The sequence below is a fragment of the Gobius niger genome (genome assembly GCF_951799975.1).
Source record: "Gobius niger genome assembly, chromosome: 2".
NCBI classification, from domain to species: domain Eukaryota; kingdom Metazoa; phylum Chordata; class Actinopteri; order Gobiiformes; family Gobiidae; genus Gobius; species Gobius niger.
In genome coordinates this window covers 7559028-7579286 of record NC_136853.1, presented here as the reverse complement: position 1 = coordinate 7579286, position 20259 = coordinate 7559028, and the positions used below count along the sequence as shown (strand labels likewise).

At 45.0% G+C, this 20259-nt stretch overlaps 1 protein-coding gene across 10 annotated transcripts in view; it reads right to left on the bottom strand.

The window, feature by feature from the left end:
* nav3 (neuron navigator 3) overlaps window positions 1-20259 on the bottom strand; it is a 541592-nt gene that overhangs the window by 25840 nt on the left and 495493 nt on the right. For 9 of the 10 annotated variants that reach the window (XM_079582525.1, XM_079582518.1, XM_079582522.1 and 6 more), the window contains 7 exons: window positions 17204-17287; window positions 16946-17057; window positions 16220-16344; window positions 15056-15079; window positions 13026-13192; window positions 9284-9437; window positions 1232-1418 (listed from right to left, as the gene is read on the bottom strand). In XM_079582525.1, coding sequence (XP_079438651.1) covers window positions 1232-1418; window positions 9284-9437; window positions 13026-13192; window positions 15056-15079; window positions 16220-16344; window positions 16946-17057; window positions 17204-17287 — 853 coding nt within the window. The remainder of the gene's footprint in view (window positions 1-1231; window positions 1419-9283; window positions 9438-13025; window positions 13193-15055; window positions 15080-16219; window positions 16345-16945; window positions 17058-17203; window positions 17288-20259) is intronic. The other variant, XM_079582523.1, reaches the window with a different exon arrangement.

Below are 20259 nucleotides of genomic sequence, written 5' to 3'. Positions count from 1 at the left end.
ATATATTTCACACAATCAACAACACTCTGGATAACTAGGAAATGAGGCCCTATGTTCAAAATCCTGAAACATCCCTTTAAGTCATGAGTGTGTTGCTCTTCTCTCAGGTCGTGGGCATCCACCTGATAATCAGCTCAGCTTTAACATTAACGGTGTAATAGAGTTTGAGATAGATGCGACCCTAGGACGCAGAGCATGAGGGGAGTTTACGATGTGAGAGCACAGAGCCACACACTCAGGAAGACCTGCTCCTCTGGTCACTCGTCCTCCCGGAGTCCACATAAAACCATCTCAAGGAGGCTCCTCGGTGCTGCTTGAGTTAAGGGCAGGTCCATCAGGTTGACTCCGACCCCTGGTGACCAAAGCCACTAGGCATCTCCGTCTCGTCTTGCCTTCTTCAGAGTCATTCCCAGTTTGTCCAGCACATTGTCCTGCCATCTCGTTTTAGGTCTTCCTATGCCGCTCTTTCCCTCCATGGACCCTTATATGAGGTCTTTCTCTAAGCTATCTAAGCTCTGATCACATGTCCAAAGAAAGACAGTCTGCTCCTCTCTATTATGTTCATTCCGGATTTCTTTCAGGACCAATTGGTTTGTTTTCTTCGCTGTCCATGGAATATGTAGAAGCCTCCTCCACGTCCACATTTCGAAAGCCTCTCTTCTTGAGGCTAACTCTCACGTCCATCGGTCGCCACTGGAAAGACCGTTGTTTGGACTAACCTGATCTTGACTGATTTCGATACATTTTATCTTTAAATACGTTGGCGCCATTCCGTTCTTCTTCGCATTTCTCAATCATATTTTGCATCGTGATAAAACATACTGCTGAGGAAATTAAAGTTTGCAACATCTCTCATCTTCCAGTGTAAAGTCGCCCCAAGAACTGACTCCTACCTCACAAACCTTGTTTACTTTTAAAACAAATTGAGATAAAGGAAATTGCTGATTCTGTCCTCATTGATCATTGTAGGGAAAGGCTGTGTTGTCATTAGTGTTAGTAGCATATGTTGTGTCCGGTTTAGTTTAGTTTAAGCCTAGTTTTCTGCCTGACTGGGCTGTGTGTTGTTGACAGGAAGCAGCATCTGTGCAGTTTGTTTGTTCAGGGCTGGCGTTCGATAAAGCGTTCATGCTCATTCTAAAACAATCATGGACAAGCTTCGGGATAAGAAAATCTGGACTGTCCGCGGCAGTGTTTCTGTCTCCCTCCCTCTTCCTCGGACAGGTGGACTGACCTGACATGATGGTGTCGGTGATGTTGAGGTTGTTGAGGGACAGCCCCAGACTGTGGCGTGAGGAGGTGGAGGAGGTGCTGGAGGTTTCCGAGGGCGGCCGCGCTGCTTTCACTGGGGTGGCCGTGGGGGTGGCGTTCCCGCTCGACTTCAGGCGGTCGTTCTCCGCCTTCAGGGTCTCGATCTCATTCTGTTATCGATGACACAAGAGAATACAATAACAGTGAACAAAAGAAAGACGTTATTCATGGACTCTCACTAAACATCAAAGACCGAATGTGACCAGTTTAAAGCTTAAACTCGGGCAGTAAAGTCAGATTCTCTTCTATACAGTCTTTCTCCACTGCTAAGATTGAATATCATCGACTGCATCAAGCCACCAACTGATTGACCCGAATAGGTTGCACTCACGTGACATGACAACATCGCTGAGAGCCTCGGCGAAAACACAGATCTATAATAAATCCAGACATTGGACGTTGCCATGGCAATCCAATGGAACTAATCATAAAAGTCACAGAAGTGCTGTAAGCCAACAGCTTTACACTGATGAACGGAGAAGCCAGTCCCTGTATTAAAGTATAGAGCAGGGGTAGGCAACATCAGGCCCGAGGGCCAAATCCGGCCCTCCAGCAGAGAACCTCTGGCCCCCAATATGATTTTGAGAAATACTATTATGCAAATAAGGGATCAATAACCTGTACTCTAAAATGGGAGAAATTGTGTCTTTTTATAGTGTATTTAGTTTCAAACATTCCACTTGGTCACATATGATGTAAAAAAGTGATTCTCAACTGGTGGGTCGGGACTCAAAAGTGGATTGCACGCCTATAGGGAACTTTTTTTGAAATATTTTCCATCTGGAACTACACGGAAACACACTGGATTCTGTTAAAATTAATATTATTGGGTTGTTTTGATCATAATTTCAGTCTTGATAGCAAATTTACGCTTGTTTAATAAAAACATTTTTACAATATTTTACAACAAATACAATATTTTATACGATATATGACAAATTATAGCTTTATTTGGGTCGCAGCTTGTCATTAAGGTAATGGTGGGTCTCAGAGCCGGACCACTTTAGAACCACCAACATTGGCATTTGCAGAAAATGGTTCTTAGCTACAATGGTCAGGTTCGGCCCTTGGTGTTTTAGCGATGATGAAAATCGGCCCTCCACGACACAAACTTGCCGACCCCTGGTATAGAGGCATGACATGTCCAATATATAATCATCATCTGTGGCCACTCCGCCTTTGCTCTGCCCGATCCCGTCAGATCCAGCAGGGACGGGCCGGGCTGGTGCTTGGATGGGAGACCGTTTATATAGCTGCTTTAGGCACTCAAAGCGCTTTACATCAAGGAACCAGTCACCCATTCAGTCACCAGTGTACGCAGTCAGTGGAGGCAAGGAGGGTGATGTGTCTTGCCCAAGGACACAACAACAATGTGCAACTGAGGGATCCGAACTGACGACCTTCCAATCACAAGACGACCCGCTCTCCTCTCTGCGTCACCTGGGGCCTTTGGTGGGGGCCCCAGGTGATTTCAAGATGAAATATAAAGAGAAATATACAAAAAAAAATGTAGTTTATTTTTGATTGAAAAACAGCATATAATTTGTGAAATAACAAGTATCAGTCAAAAAACATTTAACTTGATTTTAAACAGGTTTTTTTTCTGCCCTAAAGTAGCATAAGAGGGAATCACATCATGTCATGGGGGTCCCAAGTGTTTTACGTATCAATTTTTGGGGTCCCCTGCCTTAAGTAATGATTTCTATCTCAGCTTTCACCTCTACTATATAAAACTAAAAAGAACGTAAACACGTTATTTGTCATTGTACAGGTGTACAACGACATAGTGTTCAGGTGTTTGTCCTGAGCCGCTGTGACTGAGCCACCACTGTGAGTCGACCTGACCAGCTTGTTATTGGAGGTTGGGGAAACCGTAGCACCCGGAGGAAACCTGTCTCCCTTCAGTCTCCTCTGATTCTCTGAAACGGTGCAGCGCCTGCTGGGTTTGTCCCTGTTTCAGAGCTTGGTGTTCTTTCTGTGCCTTTGTTGTTTCCTGTAGCTCCTCTTGTGACGTGTGGGGGCTCTTGGTGCCTCTTCAGTGTCTCAGAAGAACACATTTGTAGGTCTCAAAGTTTAACTGATAAGCTGCTGTTTACTTTTAAAAAGCTGCTTCTTCAGGACCATTATGAACTCTTTGCAGTATAACACGGCAAATATGTACAAAAGTATCCAGTAAAACAATGTGGAACAGAAACCACCAATGCCGTTCACAGAAAAAGGCAAACATTGCAGATGTACCAAGAGAGAGGGAGGTTGCTAATGATAGTCTACTGACTGTGACTTTTATATGTGTCCCCAATTTAGACGTCCATGTTTGACAATACTGATGGGAATTTATCTTGGAAAAAAGAATTCAGATTTTTTACTGATATGGCGTGAAATAAATGCCCTTTCCTGTTATTAGGGCTACAAACATTACCACTTGATCAAATGTTTTACTTTTTCTCAATGAAATGTGTGTCCCTGTACGTTATTATTATTATTAGGACAACGGCAAGAAGATAAATGAAATGAAAAAAGATTTACACACAATTCTTAAAACCTTAATAAAAAAATAATATAAAATGTCCTCATCTGAATTCAAACTATGTCAAGTAACTCTGTACTGTAACCGGCTCTAATAAAACGCGTCCAAATTGACTGAGATATTTCCATTGTGCGTCAGAATGAGGGAACCTCAGGCACAAGTGGCCAATGCATATTTAACTAGCTCCGTTTGGAAAGCAGGAGCTGCATTAACGGGGCAAAAGAAAGAAGCTTCGAGCCAGAAAATCGCACCAAGTTGTTCGAAATTCAGCTCAGTCAGTCGCCAAAACACGACGCACTTAAAGCCGATTAGAGCCGCTCCGTGCGTTCAGCGGAGTCAATGCTATTTCAGATCGGCATTATAGGCGTTCGGAGCCGTAAGCTGCGTTTTGATCTGTGAAAGCGCGTTCGTGGAGAAGGTTAAGCGCGATGAGAGGGCGAACATGAGCGAGGATCGAACAGAAGTCTGCATAGATTTACCCGGACATTAGGGGCTTAACGCGCTCAGACTGACTTTAACTCGAGGTGTTGAAGAACAAGCAGTGATGCGGCAAATACGTCTGAGCCCCACTGTGATTGGAGAGATTCGAACATCGACTGGACTGGGCTCATTGAGAAAACGTGCTGGAGCTTTCATCACGTTCTTTGACCATCAGTGAAGGCGATTCTCTTTCTCTCGGGACTGAGGCTGAGTCTGAAACCATCAAATAGCCTCTAAGCACTACCACTAGCAACTAATCCTTAAATTTTCATGGGGTCGACTGTTAGATCTCTATGCAGTTAGTGAACTAGAGACATGTATATGGGACAACTATACGTCGTATCTACACAAATCTGGCCTCCATGAACGAGTGGCAAGAAGAAAGCCATTATTGAAAGGAGGCCATAAGTAGTTTGCTAGAAGTCATATGGAGGACACAGCTCCATGTGGAAGAAGGAGCTTTGGTCAGATGAGACAAAAATGTAACTTTTTGGCCCAAATGCAAAACGTTATGTATGGAGCAAACCTGACACTGCTCATCGTCCTGAGTGCACCATCCCCAGTGTCAGATATGGGGGGGGGGGGGAGCATCATGCTGTGGGGCTGCTTTTCCTCAACGGGGACTGGGGAGATCGTAAGAATAGTTGGGAAGATGGATGGAGCCAAATACAGGGACATTTTGGAGGAAAACCTGCTGGAGTCAGCAAGAGAACTGAGGCTGGGGCGGAGATTCACCTTCAGCAGGACAATGACCCTAAACACAAAGATAAATCTACAATGGAATGGTTCAATAAAAACATATTAATGTGTTAGAATGGCCCAGTCAAAGTCCTGACCTAAATCCTATTGAAAATCTGTGGAAAGACCTGAAAACTGCTGTTCACAAACACTCTCCTTCTAATCTGACAGAGCTTGAGTTGTTTTGTAAAGATGAATGGGCTAAAATGTCAGTCTCTACATGTGCAAATCTTGTAGAGTAAAACCCCAGAAGACTTGTTGTTATTGCAGGAAAAGGGGGTCCCACAAAGTATTAATTTATGCTGTATGAATACTTATGCACGCCCCACTTTTCACATTTCTATTTTTTGAAAAATAAAAGGAATCATGTATGATTTTGCTTTCACTTCACAGTTGTCAGTTACTTGTGTGTGAACGTTCAGTAAAAAAAACAAAATAAAATCTTCATGTTTAGGATTGCAAACATGACAAAATGTGCAAAAGTTCAAGGTGTATGAATATTTTCGAGAGGCACTGTAGCTCCTAATCACGGGTTAGTTAGCATCAGAGGTCCCTATGCTAAAGTGGCTATGATAGTTAGCATTGAGACTTCGGCTCAATCCGAAACCATCAAATTGTAGCCTCTAAGCACTAACACTAGCAACTAACTCCTTAACCTTTCATGGGGTCAACTGTTAGACCTCTATGCAGTTAGGGAACTAGACCTTCAGCAGCATTTGAACAATCCGTCCGTCCTTAAACAGGGGAAGGGGAAGTGACATCACCAACAGCTGCTTTTCTTCTTCTTTAAAGTTATTGGTGGAGTGCAAGCCAAACAAAAGTGCATGTCGCCCCCTAGTGTACAGTGTCCAACAACAACATAGTGTCCAAACAAAGACATTTAAGGAAAAAAATAAATCCAAATGATCCAAACATTTCCCTTTAGTCTTATTTTATTTCAACAGCTGTTTCATAAAGCTATATTATGCAAATGATCCATGTGGCTTAAGTTTCTACTAAATGAAAACAAAAGCATTTAATCTGTTTCCTGAGTTTCCTCTTTAACACTGACATGTGACTGAGCTGTGGGGACGACAACATGGATTTATCACTTTATAAAGTTTGGCTTGTGCAGAATCTTAATGTTTAATTATTATTATTTTTATTATTAAATGTGCTCCTGTCAATCAACAGTGGTTGCGCATGAATCACTCGAGGGTAGGGGCGAGGGGGGTGGGTTTTTTTGGCGCAGTGGCTTGTGAGATGGCACATAGCTCCTAATCACTGGTTAGTTAGCATCAGAGGTCCCTATGCTAAAGTGGCCATGATAGTTAGCATCAAGGCTCCTTTTCCTAACTACTTCCTAACTGACTTACCAATTCGGAGGCAACTTGCCATGGCGGACGCTGACGCACATCCGGTTTGGCGTAAGAGCTCTTAGCAATCTGCCCGTTTCGGAACCAGCCTTCTTTCCCTAACTCCTTCCTAACTGACAGACCAATTCGGACGCTTCTTATCATGGCGGACACTGACGCACATCCGGTTTGGCGTTAGACCTCTCACCAATCGGAGCCATAGTTCAGCTCAGTGGATGTGTATAGCTCACATAGAGATATGGTCATCCACAGTCTCTTTGCATGATCGGCTATGTTTCATATAATGCGGCTCTTTGCATAAGGATTGGTACATATGTATTTCTCTCCTCTCTCTCCTTTTCGAGGCGGCGTGTGAAAGGTGCAGCAGCTTCGCTCAAAGTGAGACACAGGTTAAACAGCTGTCAGGCAGATCGTGGCTCTGGGAACGGCTTCTGAGCGTCTCAAGTTTCTGATCACTTTATTTGATGAAATTTGGCCTCATATTCACAGAAAAAGATCAAAATTAGGAAATTGCTTCTGCCCCTGGCCAACAGGCTCCCTTGCTTTTGTCTATTAGTTTAATGTACAGTATGTATTAAAGGAACAGGCCACTGTTTTTCCATACTGAGATATGTTCTTACCTGAGCTTAGATGAGTTGATGTGTACCTGTCTGGTCTTTACGTGTGCCCTCAGTCACCCAAAAAGACCAATGATGTTGCTAGCATTTGGCCTTTCCCAGCATATTCCTATGGTTCCAAACGGGGTGAAGTTAGAAGCGACCAAGCTCTTCCACGGGCACAAAGACCAGACAGGTACACATCAACTCGTCTAAGCTCAGGTAAGAACGTAGTATGGAAAAACGGTGGCCTGTTCCTTTAAACTTGCTTTGTTGTATATGGATCCTCTGACTGTGTGAGCCGTCGTCTCTGATTGGTGGATTGCTTCCAGCCCTGTAGTATGATGCCGCCTTCTGCCTCGTGATTGGTGTGGCAGCTTAGTGATTAACCAACCCTGTGTCTCCACCTTTAATGGCCACGCCTATTTAAGGATTACACTTGTTTACTTTGATTTTGCTGGTTTCTTGTAAATTTGTAATTAGTCTTTTTGTTCACTGTTTAACACCACTTTGTTTGGAATTATCCGTCACACTCCTTTTATTAAATTACAACTTTATCTGACCTTTTACATCTTGGTATTTTGTTACTTCCCTCCACCCGAGCAGAGCGGGATCAAAACAGGAATCAAAAAAGACGAGCACTGACAAAGCAAATGATGCGAAGTACAACATCGTCAGGACCGAGCAGCAGCCACGGAGCACAGAGGCCAGGGGCGGATCAGAGGAGGGGGCTCAGTGGGCAGGGCCCCCCACACAAACATACTCACATAAAAAAATCAAATGCTGTCCCAGTCAGAGCAGAACAGCAGAAAATGATCTCGGTGCTGAGTAAAACCTAAATCTAACACAATTATCGAAAAGATAAGAGGCATAAAGTTATAGTTTATTGTCACATTATATTTAATCACAATAAACTACCACTCCGGGATCTCGCGACTGGCTCTTCACAGGCTCTTGGTCTCTGACTCGTTCGCCCCCCTGTTCTAGAGCCATAGCTCCAGCGTCTGAGTAGAAATCCCACTCTTTAGTTTCGACCGTCACAGCATGTCTCCAGCGTCGGCTTCAGTGCTGTGTCGTAAAATACAAACGGCACGTCAACATCCTGCCACTGCCTTAGCTCTAAGCTGCACGTCTCACCGGCCGCAGCAGGGGGTAGGACAGCGGGGAGATGGGGGCGGACATCGTGATGTCCTCAGTGCGGAGGGGGAGGTGTTCGGGGGGAGACTCTTAAGCTGATCATGTGACATGACATGACTAACTTCAGCACCCAAGGAGGACAGTCTGAGTCTGTCGCCCATTCTCCATGAGCGTTTCAGGCATCAGACATTCAAGCAAAGAATTTAAAAAAATCAAACAAATGAGGCTGTGGTGGTTAAGATATAAATGATTAATACCTTAAAGTGTGTGGGAATTTGCTCTGACATAAAACATCAGCTTCCTCTCTCCTTCAGTCTGTTTCACTCTGAACCAGCCTCCTCCGTCTAAACTTTGCACCAAACGCATCTGAACTTTCCCTCTGAGCCGCCATGTTGGTCTGTGTAACGTTGCCATGACTACGGGGCTGTACTTCCGGTTCATGTCTGTAACACTGTAGTCTTTCCCCTCTTTAAATGGATAAAAAAAGAGCATTCAGAGTCAGAGTAAAGCTTTGATAGTACAATATTATTACTATAACTGGCAAAAATACGTTTTGAATCGATGTTGGCCTGGTTTAAAACTTTACAAACTCCGACATGTCGATTCGCACGGGACTAGAATCAAACTAGAGGACCTCGGACTTTGCAGAATTACCCTAAAGGTAAAAATCAGGGGAATTTTTACCTTCCAAATGACGGACATGGCCGATTAGGCAGAAACTCAGTTATATTCCCTTTCCACCTGAGGTCCCTGGGTAATTCTAATCCTGTGTGAACAAGGCTTTAGTTTGCAGAATGAGGAGAGCAGGAACATTAAACCATCAAGCTCCTCCCCCTCCCTCCTGATTGGACCTGGCAATCATTTCTTTCTTGTTTCCTGTACCTACATATGGAACTTGCAGAGTTAATATCAAGGCGATAAACAGGAAGTGGCGTCTCACAGCACGATAAGCACCGTCGGTCATTCCCCCAGTGGATCAGTTACTCAAAACAAACTCTAAAACCTGCTGTGCTGCTCACATTGAAAGACCTCTTTTGTTTAGTCCTCTTAGTTTGCAAATGTCACAGTTTCACGACAGATTGGTTGCTCTTATAACATGCAGAAGATCCTTGAATTGTGGCTTGATGATATCTGCCACGTACCTGCATGCGGTTCATGGCCTCCCTGATCTGGTCGAGGTGGTGGGCGGAGCTCAGGGCCTCCAGCCGGATGTCCGTCAGCTTCAGCTCCTTCTCCCTGAGCTCGTTCTTCAGCTGCAGAACGATCTCGGCCTCGGCCTCGGTGCACTCACACAGCCTGCGACAGGGCACGGGACGGGGGGGAGGGAGGGTGGAGGGCACCAAAAACACATGAGTACACGGGAGAGAGAGGAATTACAGCGGGGAAAGCAGCAGTCAGTGGTGAAGTTGTGAATGGGAACGAGGTGAGCATCAGGACAGCAAATCCCTCCCATCGCCCCAAACTCAAGTCAAGCCAGCGGTTACAGAACACAAACGCTCATGCAACAAACTTTACTTTGTCCGGGACTCGTTTCAAGGGTCACAGAGGGGAATCTATTGTAGATTTTTGGGTTACAATACGGATATGAAGGGGGAAGGCCCCTTCACACTGATGTATAGGCTCGGTTCAGGTGGGGGTTAAGAGGTTAAAAGCTAGCTATGATCCAAACTCATCCGTAACTTTCCTAATGTGCTTGAAGCAAGTTTATAAGCAAATTTCACAACTTGCAGGGTCACTTTTCAGGGTCACATTCACAAAAATGCTGCAAAAATAGCCTGATAGTTCATGAAATTGATAGAAATGTTTAATAATTTGATGCATGCAGTTTTCCCTACAGGCATTTGAGTTTACAATACACTAAACAAGGATAAAATCATTTTCATTCCATTTCTAGAAGTAAAATCAGCTCCTTTAAACATTTATTATTGTAGTAAAGGTTTCAGCTCCCGCAAATGCACACTGTCGTTTGGGTGTTCTTGGGCAAGACGCTTCTCCCTCCTTGCCTCCAGGTTCTGCGTACACTGGTGTATGAATGAGAGAGTGAATGGGTGACTGGTTTCTCACTGTAAAGCGCTTTGGGCCTGAAGAAGGTAGAGTCCATTTACCATAGAAATATACCTAATAGAGGTCGACTGATGTGGGTTTTTCTCAGGCTTGATCTGCACTAACAATGTTTTTGAATTTAAAAAAATGTCTGGTCAAGCTTCTAAACATGTTAGTGTTGAACTGTGACAGCAGGGGCGCTGTATAGACATGTTTAGTCGATGCTCATTGACTGCCAATGACGTCTATAGACGTCAATTAGGTTTTTCAATGGGAACAGCTGCAGCAAAGCCTTGAGCATGTCTGGTGTTAAAATCTTAGTTGTGCTGCCTAATGCTGCCACCTAGTGACTCAATAAAAGAACAAAAACTTATGTTAATGAGTCACTAGGTGGCAGCATTGCTCTTTGGTTTTCTCAGCTTTTTGGTCAGAAAACTGCATTTTGGGTGATTTCACCTATTTTCTACGGACGATTACTTAAGAATGGAAAGAGGTACAAACACACTTTTTTTCAGATGGGTTTCGTGTTGACATAACAATTTTCTGTGGGTCTTGAAAAAACAGTCAAAATCCTGAAAAACCTCTGGCAGTGGGGAGCTCTCTGATTCTTTGGGTAGCAAAAGTCTACAACATAAAGTAGATGAACAAACTTGAGACTGATTTTCACCGCCCTGTTTCTCTGTTTCCCCTGAGGCTCATTTTAAAGCCCAGACTGAGCCCAGTGCAAAAAACGGGAAGTCTCTATCACTTCCGATCCCAGCCGATATCGAACATACCCAAATATCGGCCCGATATATCGACCGGCTGATATAGAACCAACATGTCTTTTTGGGGAGAACATGCAAACACCAGACTAAAGGTCCCACACAATTAAACATAATCTAAGCAAATTCACTAGAACAAGACCGATAAAACTGAGAGTAACTTTTTAATTGATTTTTTGTCATGTTATTGTATTTTTTTAGTTGTGTTTTTTTTGCTTGGTCATCGCTTATTTTCGTTGCTTTGATGCTATTTCGATGGGGGTTAAGATATAGACTTAAGAAGAGGTTTATAAATGAGGCCCATTGATATTCGCTAAAACCCATGTAAACAGTAGAGAAAAAGAGCCACACCATGCCCCCCCCTCAGGCCCCCCCAGCCCGCTCAGCCCCCTCAGCCCCGTTACCGTGATCGGTGCTTGTAAACCACGTGACCATTTGGCTTTTTCTTTGGCGTCCAGATGGGAGAGGACTTGCTATCACAAACGCACTTTCTACAGCGGCAAAAGGAGGAGCGGAGGATGGAGGCGGAACAAAAGAAAAAAACAGGAGAAAGTTCAACAGAAAATCAAAGATGGAGATGGAACAGGAACAGGAATGCACAATACAGTGAACTATAAGGCCAGTTCACTTTGACCTCTGATACTATCTGTCTTTCTATATTCACTGGAGCAGCAGCGACGCAAGGATGTGGGGAAAGGGGAAGCCACTAAATAAAAATGCTACTTGTGTCCGAACTCATTCCTAACTTTCATATTTCATTTCAACATATTTGTAGCATTCTAACTCTTCACAGTTACACACGTTTCACCAGAGATACAAATGTTTTATAATGAGACACAGTGCTTTGCCCACAAATGTCTGAATATACACTAAAGGAATTTTGAGCCCTTCCCCCGAAAAAATAAATAAATAAAAAAGTGTTTTTCCTTTTTACTTTTGAGCCTTTGCAGAAATGTAGTGGAGGGGAAAGTTTATCCATCTTTCAAATTTCATGTGAAAGTAATAAGTTCTCAACAAAAATACTATTAACTAACACATTGAGTAGTTGTTGCTTTGGGGATTCAGAGCACTTTCCTGACATTTGTAGCTCCAAAATGTATTAGATGTTATAGCTATGGACACATGCTATGGCTCGTTTGAAAGGTTCGACCCTAAGCTCTCAGTACGTGAAAATCGCTTAATTCTACGTGCCTCGGTTCCTGAGAAATCCTAAGCTAAACAGAGGCTATTTTTTTCTTCTTCCTAGAAACAGAGATATCGTGTGTTTTATGAAACATGCACATTCAGTTCCCCAAAATCACACATAAGGTGTATTAGAGCGTCTAGTTTTGTATTAAAAAAAAAAGCAAAACGAATTATTCCGTTTTTGGAACTCAATGTGTTAGAGGGACTATATGGAGTAGTATTTTCCTTCCCCTGCATGTTCCAGGCATGTCCTAATGTGTAAAATGAGCTCAGACCTGTTCAGCACAACTGCCTCTATAATCCTGCACTGAAAAAAGTTAGAAAAAATATAGAGGCTGCAGTTACGCATAAGACCTGAGGTGGCAGTAGTATATAAATATTAGGCATAAAATGACTAACTTGCATCTAGTCTCTTTAAGTAAAGTAAAGATCCTCAAAAATGCTACTTGAGGACAGTACTTAAGTACATTTACTTCCTCACTGACCGCCCCTGGAGATAATTTTTGTCACTCAAACTTGGCTGTAAATACTGTTTAAGTGGCGCTAGCCCGCAGTTAGCTTTGCCCGTTAGCCTGCTAGCTTCTTCTTTGTGATTCCATTAGTGTGTATTGGTGGCTCCGGTCCGGTGGCACTCAGGGGGAGGCACCAGGGGGAGATGAAAGACCCTCCAATCATCCCATTAACACTTGTATTTCCCCAAGAGGGACTACGGAAAGGATTTATCAAGGTAAACAAGCTACTTTGAACTGCTGTCAAATATTCCTTTAAAAGGACAGTGGTTTCTTGTGCACTTAAAGGTCTGCCCATTCATTTTACTATTGTGCATTCCTATCCAGAAGACGACACAAAGTTCAAACTGAAAAGATAGTCGTCAGTGTGAGATGAGACGTACTCGGTGGTGGAGGGCGAGGAGCGCAGCGTGGCGAGGCTGCCCTGCCTGTTGTCATGCTGCAGTTTGGGCGAAGACGGCAGGGAGTCGCTCATCTCCTCCATCTCGTCGTGGGCCGACTGGGACTTGGTCTTCTTCTTACTGAACGCGTGCTTGAACGAACTGCGCAGCTGCAAAAAAGAAAAAACACACAATTTCAACGTAGAGGCGAGTGTAATACCAGCGAGAGAAAGGAGGAAGTTATCAGAGATGGGGGAGTCAGTCCGTGCTGTTTCCAAGCAATGGTTACTGTTTTAGAGAGGGAGGAGGAGGGAGGAGGAGGGAGGAGGAGGAGCAAGGCAGTGAGTAAAGATGCAGACGCTAAAGGAGGCGGCCATGTTGGAACTCCTGTAAGCAGAGATCAACAGGCGTCAAAATGAACTGGGCTGGTTTCATAAAGGCCATTAATGAAACTCTAATAGTCTCATATTTGAGGTAAATGAGGTAAAGCAGTGATGGTTTGTTTGCAAACGGTTCAAATGACTTTTTGGAGGTTTAGCTGTTTGTTCTGCTTCACCTGTTGAGCTTTGTGCAGTCGTGTCATCAGTGGTTTGCTCACGTACTGGAGAAAGAAAGTGTCTAACCTAACAGAGCGCACGGATAAAATCAGGCAGGAGGACAGAAAGCCGTGGGCATGAGACATTTCCGTGACGTCCCTGCAGTGTCTGAGCCATAGCAAGGACGCCACAGAAACGTCTCACAGGTTGAGGACAACAAATAGTGTAGACCTCTCGGAGACCATGTGGAGACTCCGCTGAAATCAAACCTGTTCGTTTGCACCGAGACGACCTGGAACCTCGCCTTATCTACCGATGGGACGTCTCAGAGAAATCTCTGAAACCAGCAGCGACTTGAGTCTCCAACTAGTCTCTAGGCCTGTGAGACATAGGCTCTTTGTCTGCACTCAATCAATCCCAGTTGCAAAAGCTGTTGCTGAGACTACTGTGACTGGCAAAATAGATTTACTATATACGGGTGTGCAAAAATATTGCACCCTCATGAGCCAGCAGTGAACAGAGAGTTTAAAAATTCCTTATGGAGACTGGACAGTGGTCTCTGCAACTCTCAGAGCTAAGTAACTCATGCCCCTACAGGCCATAACAATCATTGCAGGTGTCGTAGCATGAAACGTTTTTTACTCATTAATTGTCCGTGAGAGTAAATACTTCGCTGACAGAAAAGACAAAGGGACAGAGGGATATTGTTCATCCAATTACACAATGGAGATCATTTTTTTTCACTCAAACCTAGCTGTAAATACTGTTTAAGTGGTGCTAGCCCACAGTTAGCTTTGCCCGTTAGCCTGTTAGCTTCTTTTTCGTGATGCCATTAGTGTGTATTGGTCACTCCAACCCATAGGTAGGAAAGTTGCTATTGTGGTTTTCTGACCAGAGACACCAGGGGGAAGTGCAAGACCCCCCAATCATTTAAGGAAAGGATTTATTAAGCTAAACAAGTTACTTATGCTGCTTTCCAGACAATTAGAAACCCAGTTATGCTTTCAGTTTATTCTGTCCGTGAGCTCCGTCAGACACTTCCATTATTAGTCATAGCAACAGAGCAAAACATGAACAAACCTCTGACGACCTGTCTGCTCACAGCTCAACAGGTGAAGCAGAACAAGTGGCTCAACATTGCGGGTGGCGCCATATCGTTTTGGTCCCAGCTCTTCATCTATAATAACGCGTGCTGGACATTATACCCACTTGAAATGACAAGATCCGACCCCGTTTATGAGATGCTAACACTAAACGACCACCAGATGTAACGAGACCTTTCCTATTTCTCTTTTCATCACTTTAAACCCATGCCTCAGCGAGTCTTTATGAAACCAGCCTGACTGGGAGGAAATCGGGATCGTTTGGGGAGGGATGGGTCGTTGTATCCATGCTGATTCTGGAGAAAGAAAGAAAATGCTTCGGGCCAAGGGGAGTGTGGAGGGTCGAGGGATGACAGAGGAGTACAAAGTAGAGAAGACAGACTGCAGAACTGACCTGAGCCGGGATGGAGTCTGCCACCTAAAGAATGAGATAGTTTTAAGACACCAACACTTGCAGGACAGAGAGGAAGGTGACTATGGAAACATCGACCAGTATTGGCCATCCAAGCAAAACGGTTTGGGCACCTCTGGTTAGAACAGCTCAGTTTAGGTTGAATTGATCACCACTGCCTTCAAAATAAAAGTAGCAGACAGATAAAAACAACTGACCTCATTAAAATCTGACTCGCCTTGTCCACACGTAGCAGGGTATCTCACAAAACGATATTTTCCTACGATTTGGCTGATCATCCACACCAAAATACTGTTGTTGAATAAAAGGAAGGCTTCAAAACCTCCGGCCAAAGTGAAGATTTTGGAAAATCTCAAAGCTGTGTTGGTTTAAACGACTGTTCAGGTGATTTTTGGTCAAGTTCCGCTTCTTTACAGTCGGGTTTTTCCCATCCCTCGTCCAAGACATGTTCCTCGAAGACGCCGACAGCGATTTTCGGTCAGACCGGGACGCACTGCAGCTGCTGAGAAAACTTTGAGATGGAAGTCGTCCTCCCGGGGGAATGGCCACACGATGTTTGAATGTCACGGTCTTCGCTGCTGTTGTTGTGGGAGTTATTACGTCCTCATATAGAAGGACCGTCTCCTGTCATGTCTGCTCAAGAAAGCTGCTGTAGCTGCTATTTATCTGATGGAAGATTTGGAAAAACTGCAAAATGCATTTGATTTGTCAAGGCAGGTTGTCTCAAATAGGTTTGTAAAGCTAAAACGGTGAGACCCCTGTTCTGTTCACACAGCTGCAAAAAAAATGAATGTGCGGTGCAGACACTGTGGAGAGATTTGAACACAATGTACTTGACATAAATGCAGTTAGGTGTGGATGGCGTTTTTACTCTGCTACGTGTGGACAAGTCGACGTAATACTGTAGAGCAGCTGCAGGATGACCCATTTAAAAAGAAAAGTCTCACTGAGAATCTGAATCTCTATTTCAGGGCAGTTTTGGCACCCAGGTGGGACTCGCTGCACATGTTTTGGTGACTGCATGTGCAAAAAAACAAACAATTTTTCATTGAGACTAGGGCTGGCCCTATACAAATATGAGACATCAAAGGTGTTCCGATACACTACTTAAACTTCAGCTTATTATTATGAAAAGCACGGACTCACCCAGTTTTTCTTCTTCTTCTTCTTGTCCTCGGCGTCTTTGCCCAGGCTGCCCAGGCTGGAGTGACTGGCGGCGCTGTTGATGCTGGACATGCTCTCGGACGACTGCTGCCGCCTTATTCTCAAATCTGAGTTACAAAAATCAAACAGCACGAAAAGCTTGAACACAGGCTTTAAAATGAAAGTTTCTTTATCCTCATATACACTATTGTTCAGGAGAATGCATTTTATAAACATATGCTTCTGCTTTGCACACATTCCAAAAGTATTTGAGTAAGTCATAGTGAGTAGTTTTTTCTCACAATGTACTTTTATTTGTAGTGTAGTTCTTTGGTACTTGAGCCTATATAAGAGATTACATATTACAATTACATATTTCTTGAACCTTCCATTAAAATCAACTTTTCTTCCTAATTTGTACATTTACATTGAAGCAAATGTCTTTAGTAATTTATGGTAATTATTTTAGACAATAAAAATGAGGAAAGAGCTAGGATCAGTTTTGTGGGCCTTAGCTTTCAAAGGAGGCGTTACACTGGCCTATAGTCTGTAAGCTCTCCAGTCGAGAAGCTTTTAGATTCAGATAAAGAAATGGAGAAAATGTGCTCATTTAAGGCGGGGGATAAGAGGGTAAAAAGCAATATTCATCCCAGTTTTCCTGGAGACTATCGTTGCATAAATGGCGCCTATATTGTGGGCTGATGTTGCTGCGGGGTGCGTTTGTTTTACCTTTGAGCAGGTGGTCGGGGCCGTTCAGAGCCACCTGGATGGCCGTCTGTGCGTCGGTGTTCTGGGTTTTTAACGCCTCGATGGTCTCCCTCAGCTCAGCCAGCTCCGACTCCTGACCAGGACGAGGGGGAAACAACAAAAAATGTGGATTAAAAAAAGGGGATGGAAAATGTGCCAATTTTGCTTGTTCTAAAACCACCCATAAAATGATTTGAGTTTATGTAAATTCAAAAGGTCTAAAAAGGAACGATTGTGAACCTTCTGCTCCGCGGTCATGGTGAGGCTCTGGAGGCGGCAGGTCATGTTACTGAGGCTCTTCTCAAACGCTGCGACGAGATGGGCCTGTGGAGACAAAGAGGAAACAGGTAATTCAGCATAAACTCAACTCTCAAATCCCAGTTGTTCATCAGAGTTTATTAAAGGCATTATACTCTTACATCTGCATTAGTGATCCGTAAAAACACAAATGTTGAAGAGTCAATACAGGCCAATGGCAGCAAAAGAAATGTGCTCTCCTTCAAATATGTGTTTCTTAAGTGTGAGAGGATGATTAAACATCAGGCAGCTCCTGTTTCATTAGCATAAACATCACAACACCCTAGTTTTTGCTTCGTTTGCTTTGTAATACTGAATTATCAGCGGGAAACGTCAAGATGTCATGTTTTTAGTAATAAAACATCTTCCCTGACGCAATTGTTGCTCATGTTTATATTTTTTCTTTTACTTCTTTAGTCAATCAGAACGTATGAACAGTGTGTGGGGCTGCAGGTGAAAATTACGGATAGCTAAATAGCATCCCGAAGACCAGCAGGCTTTTTCTGTCAAAGTCTATTTAAAGTCCACTAACATCCACCTGCTGACTTCTTATTTTCTTGGTCTCTGGCTGCGTCCGCAAAGTTCACGGCCTTTCCAAATGCCAACTGTTTGAACCAATCTCCTCAGAATCTCATCTCAGTCCAGCGCCCTCCCGTTACCCACCTGCCACCGCGGAGGGGGGGGCAACAGACTGACCATCTGCACTGCACCATTCAGCGCGCACTCAGCTCTGGCGTCTGAACCGGGGTCATTATTGAGGCGGGCGGCCTTTTATGTTTTACTTTGTTAGCTGTCAGTGCTGCGGGATTAACAGTAAGGCATTAGCATGAACACATTTTCGATTAAGAACACAACTATGAGGAAAATCCAGCTGTCTCGACTGATCGGACTTTATGGCAGCCTGTTCTTAGCCTTTGTTTATTGGAAACTTGCAGTAGATCAAACAGCCATTTAAAGCTGCTTTCAGATGTTCATTTTCATCAGAAGGTGTCAGTAGTGAACCGTGATTTGCACTCTGCTCCCCTCACCCACGTCCCTCACTCCCCTTCACAAGTAAACATTTTGATAGCTATACTTTATTTTGCTAACTTTCATGTCTATATTTTCGGCTTTTAGAACATAAGACCTAAATTTACAGTGAAGATGTTTGATTTCCCGCGCCCCTTGTACATCTCATACAACATCAGAAGAAAAATGATCTGACATTTTCCAGTAGACATTTCGTCAGAGCAGGTCGCTCAGGCGTTTATCAGTTCACTTTCGTTTGTAAATTTCTGTCAAAATGCTAAACTCTGACAGTGTTTGCTGCTAACTGTTCATGTTTCTGTTGGAGGTGAGGGGTGTGGTGGGGTGAGGGGTGTGTTGGAGGTGAGGGGTGTGTTGCGGGTTTGGGCTGTGTTGGGGTGAGGGGTGTGAAGAGGGTGAAGAGGGTATTGGGGTGAGGGGTGTGTTGGGGGTGAGGGGTGTGTTGGAGGATATGGGTGTGTTCAAGGTGAGGGGTGTGTTGAGGGTGAGGGGCGTGTTGAGGTGAGGGGTGTGTTGGGGTGAGGGTGTGTTGAGAGTGAGGGGCGTGTTGGGGTGAGGGGCGTGTTGGGGTGAGTTGAGGGTGAGGGGCGTGTTGGAGGTCAGGGGTGTGTTGAGGGTGAATGATGTGTTGGGGTGAGGGGTGTGTTGGGGTGAGGAGTGTGATGGGGTGAGGGGTGTGATGAGGGTGAAGAGTGTGTTGGGGTAAGGGGTGTGTAGAGGGTGAAGAGTGTGTTGGGATGAGGGGTGTGCAGAGGGTGAAGAGTGTGTTGGAGTGAGGGGTGTGTTGGGGTAAGGGGTGTGTTGGGGTTGAAAGGTGTGTTTAGGGTGAGGGGTGTGTTGGGGTGAGGGGTGTGTTGGGGTGAGGGGTGTGTTGGGGTGAGGGGTGTGTTGGGGTAAGGGCTGTGTTGAAGGTCAGGGGTGTGTTGTGGTGAGGGGTGTGTTGAGTGTGAGGGGTGTGTTGGGTTGAGGGGTGTGTTGAGTGTGAGGGGTGTGTTGGAGGTCAGGGGTGTGTTGGGGTGAGGGGTGTGTTGAGTGTGAGGGGTGTGTTGGGGTGAGGCGTGTGTTGGAGGTCAGGGGTGTGTTGGGGTCAGGGGTGTGTTGAGTGTGAGGGGTGTGTTGGGGTGAGGGGTGTGTTGTGGTGAGGGGTGTGTTGAGTGTGAGGGGTGTGTTGGGGTGAGGGGTGTGTTGAGTGTGAGGGGTGTGTTGGGGTGAGGGGTGTGTTGGCGGTCAGGGGTGTGTTGGAGGTCAGGGGTGTGTTGGGGTGAGGGGTGTGTTGAGTGTGAGGGGTGTGTTGGAGGTCAGGGGTGTGTTGGGGTGAGGGGTGTGTTGGGGTAAGGGCTGTGTTGAAGGTCAGGGGTGTGTTGTGGTGAGGGGTGTGTTGAGTGTGAGGGGTGTGTTGGGTTGAGGGGTGTGTTGAGTGTGAGGGGTGTGTTGGGGTGAGGGGTGTGTTGGAGGTCAGGGGTGTGTTGGGGTGAGGGGTGTGTTGAGTGTGAGGGGTGTGTTGGGGTGAGGGGTGTGTTGGGGTAAGGGCTGTGTTGAAGGTCGGGGTGTGTTGTGGTGAGGGGTGTGTTGAGTGTGAGGGGTGTGTTGGGTTGAGGGCTGTGTTGAGTGTGAGGGGTGTGTTGGGGTGAGGGGTGTGTTGGGGTGAGGGGTGTGTTGAGTGTGAGGGGTGTGTTGGGTTGAGGGCTGTGTTGAGTGTGAGGGGTGTGTTGGGGTGAGGGGTGTGTTGGAGGTCAGGGGTGTGTTGGGGTGAAGGGTGTGTTGAGTGTGAGGGGTGTGTTGGGGTGAGGGGTGTGTTGGCGGTCAGGGGTGTGTTGGAGGTCAGGGGTGTGTTGGGGTGAGGGTGTGTGTCGAGGGTGAGGGGGCATTAAATAGAATAAATAAACAAGAGGTTAAAGCTTCACTTTCTCACGTGCCACTTTTTTTTGCCACTATGATGTGGTCACCATGACTACCATTAACCTGGACTGGAC